The sequence below is a fragment of the Desarmillaria tabescens genome (genome assembly GCF_030435595.1).
Source record: "Desarmillaria tabescens strain CCBAS 213 chromosome Unknown EV420scaffold_50, whole genome shotgun sequence".
Classification (NCBI taxonomy): Eukaryota; Fungi; Basidiomycota; class Agaricomycetes; order Agaricales; family Physalacriaceae; genus Desarmillaria; species Desarmillaria tabescens.
Genome location: NW_026848349.1, coordinates 157,664 through 159,788, shown reverse-complemented (window position 1 = coordinate 159,788; position 2,125 = coordinate 157,664). Strand labels below are relative to the sequence as shown.

Below are 2,125 nucleotides of genomic sequence, written 5' to 3'. Positions count from 1 at the left end.
CATCTACACGACCTACCGGAGCCTGCTCGCCTATCTTCCCAAGCAGGATGCCCTGACCAATCTCCGTTCCCCGCTGGCACCAGGTTTACCTTCATTAAGGGTTCGATTAGCCGCAAGAGTTCCCGTTGTAGTCATTTGATGGAAATGGCGCCAGGACGTTCTACCTGCACCAGAACTATCAAGGAGTCAGATAAGTCGGACACAGTATGGATAGACGACGGAGGTGCGCACATTGCTTCTTCGACATCATGGTGTCACTAACTCTAATTTTCCAGGAGACTCTTATCCACTTTCATATGGCCATATATTTATGCCGAGCCAGCGGAACCTTGAAGATCCCCTCAAGAAACGTACACTGACTGACGATGCCGTGCTAGAACTGAAACTGTTAGTGGCGAGCTGGTATAATAGGTATAGGTATATGCATTGTTTCCTCTGCCTTGACGTCTTGCCGATTTCATGTCTGCAGGCCTATTGGTACCCTTGCACGCGGAGGACTGCACGCGTTCCTCTGAATGATTTCGCATTGGTGGTCTTCTCATACGTCCAAGGCTATCGCATACCCTTTCCTCAGCAGGAAATGACTCGTAATCCAAGTTGACCGGGTTTTTTTTCGCGTACCACCTCGATTTTATGCAGTGCGTTATTCTGCCTGCCTTTCAGTTTGTTCTTGTTCTAACGTCGTCCCTACAAAACTGCTGCCTTCTGTGTTCATATACGACGCAAGGTACGCCAGAGGCTGTGGCTTACTGGCATATGCATTTAGGGTTTGTCCATCTTATCTTCTTTGAAACACATCGGCTTTATTAATGATATGTATCTAGGATTGACGTGCTCTGGTTTGCCTTGCTCTTTGTCTTTACCTTGGTATCATCAGTAAAGCTTAAAGATCCATCGACCAGTCTTTCAACGTCAACAACCAGTACGCCATCACCAACAACGTCGATTTCAGCTTCGGATCTCTCAGCCTCGATCTGTCTCAGAGCCCTGCTCAGTGCTTTTTCGGTCGGTTGTTGGTTTAAATTCCCGCACCAAAGGACTCTTGCTTGGATGGGAAAACGATTCAGTTCTTGGATATCTTCAACATCAACAATGTCTACGCTCAGACGAACACTCGGCACCTTCTACGTCTTGGAACCCGTCAGCCAGTTGGGGTCTACTAGTCGGAGTGGTAGTACCAGTGCCAGTGGATACGCATCAGTGTTCGCTTTCTGGTCCGTGTGGGTCTCCTCGTTCCTTCTATCCACCCTTCCTTTCACTAAACACTCTTCTAGGTCCGCATCTGGATCCGCCCCAATCCCACGTGTCGTCTATTAGTGCAGATCTCTATTGCCGCCTTGCATTTGATTGTCGCTGTCCAGTGCAATGGGTGAGTCTTTGTTTCTTCACTGCGAAAGTTCGAATTGTATATCTCCTCAAACAGGATCATTTATGTATCGCTTCTCTGCGTGCCGTCATTCCGTATTTCAGGATGTGTCGACATCTGTCTAATGATATCTCAGTACTGTCGGATGAGCAAGTCCTCTCGGCTCAGTTGGAAGAGCGCGCCTCTGCTTTACCAGTGGGGTTCATGAGGTTCAAGTCCGCTAGAGGGAACTAGGAAAGGCGAGTCGCAATTTTTTGGTCTGCAAGCTCTTTCTTCCCAATAGTTACCTGCTCGTAGTGTCAGGATTCGTAATGGTCATGTCGGCCACGCCAGATCGCACCCCCACCTGTAGACAATGTAACAGTAAGTCGAAGTTACCAATTATTCAACCTCGTCGTGATGTGTAGATTCAGGACGTCTTGAGTGGTAACCCCTTCGCCCCATCACACAGTGTTGAGTTAATAGGGTTCCAGGCCCATCTGTATAAGAAGTTCTTTCTCGCCATTTGTTCGGAGTCGTTCAGTTCTACTCTTGTTTAATTAAGTTTGCAATCAGGAATTCCCCCATTCCAGTAGAAGCTGGATAGTAAGAGAAGACTGCAGTGAAGTGCGAAGGCGGAGGGAAGCCGGAAGTACACGCTTCTAATTCTATACCTGCTGGAGAATGTATTTTATCGTGGGAAAATTCACGCTTCTCTTCCTCTTCTCACTCCCTTACGCTCAAACAAGACTCTGAGCATTGTACACATGGCCCTTCACG

At 47.9% G+C, this 2,125-nt stretch overlaps 1 protein-coding gene across 1 annotated transcript; it reads left to right on the top strand.

Annotated features, from left to right (window-relative positions):
* The first annotated feature begins 386 nt into the window (after positions 1 to 386).
* Positions 387 to 1,489, top strand: EV420DRAFT_970582 (uncharacterized protein). The gene is made up of 5 exons (XM_060484206.1): positions 387 to 417; positions 470 to 767; positions 825 to 1,220; positions 1,275 to 1,369; positions 1,424 to 1,489. Exons 2-4 carry the CDS (start codon positions 634 to 636, stop codon positions 1,315 to 1,317), a joined length of 573 nt encoding a protein of 190 aa, XP_060325434.1. The 5' UTR covers positions 387 to 417; positions 470 to 633; the 3' UTR covers positions 1,318 to 1,369; positions 1,424 to 1,489.
* The last annotated feature ends 636 nt before the right edge of the window (positions 1,490 to 2,125 follow it).

Coding starts and splice junctions, on each gene's coding strand:
- EV420DRAFT_970582 (XM_060484206.1), top strand. CDS start 634: ATGCAGTGCGTTATTCTGCCTGCCTTTCAGTTTGTTCTTGTTCTAACG. Junction 768..824: donor TACTGGCATATGCATTTAGG/GTTTGTCCATCT, acceptor ATATGTATCTAG/GATTGACGTGCTCTGGTTTG. Junction 1,221..1,274: donor GTGTTCGCTTTCTGGTCCGT/GTGGGTCTCCTC, acceptor ACACTCTTCTAG/GTCCGCATCTGGATCCGCCC.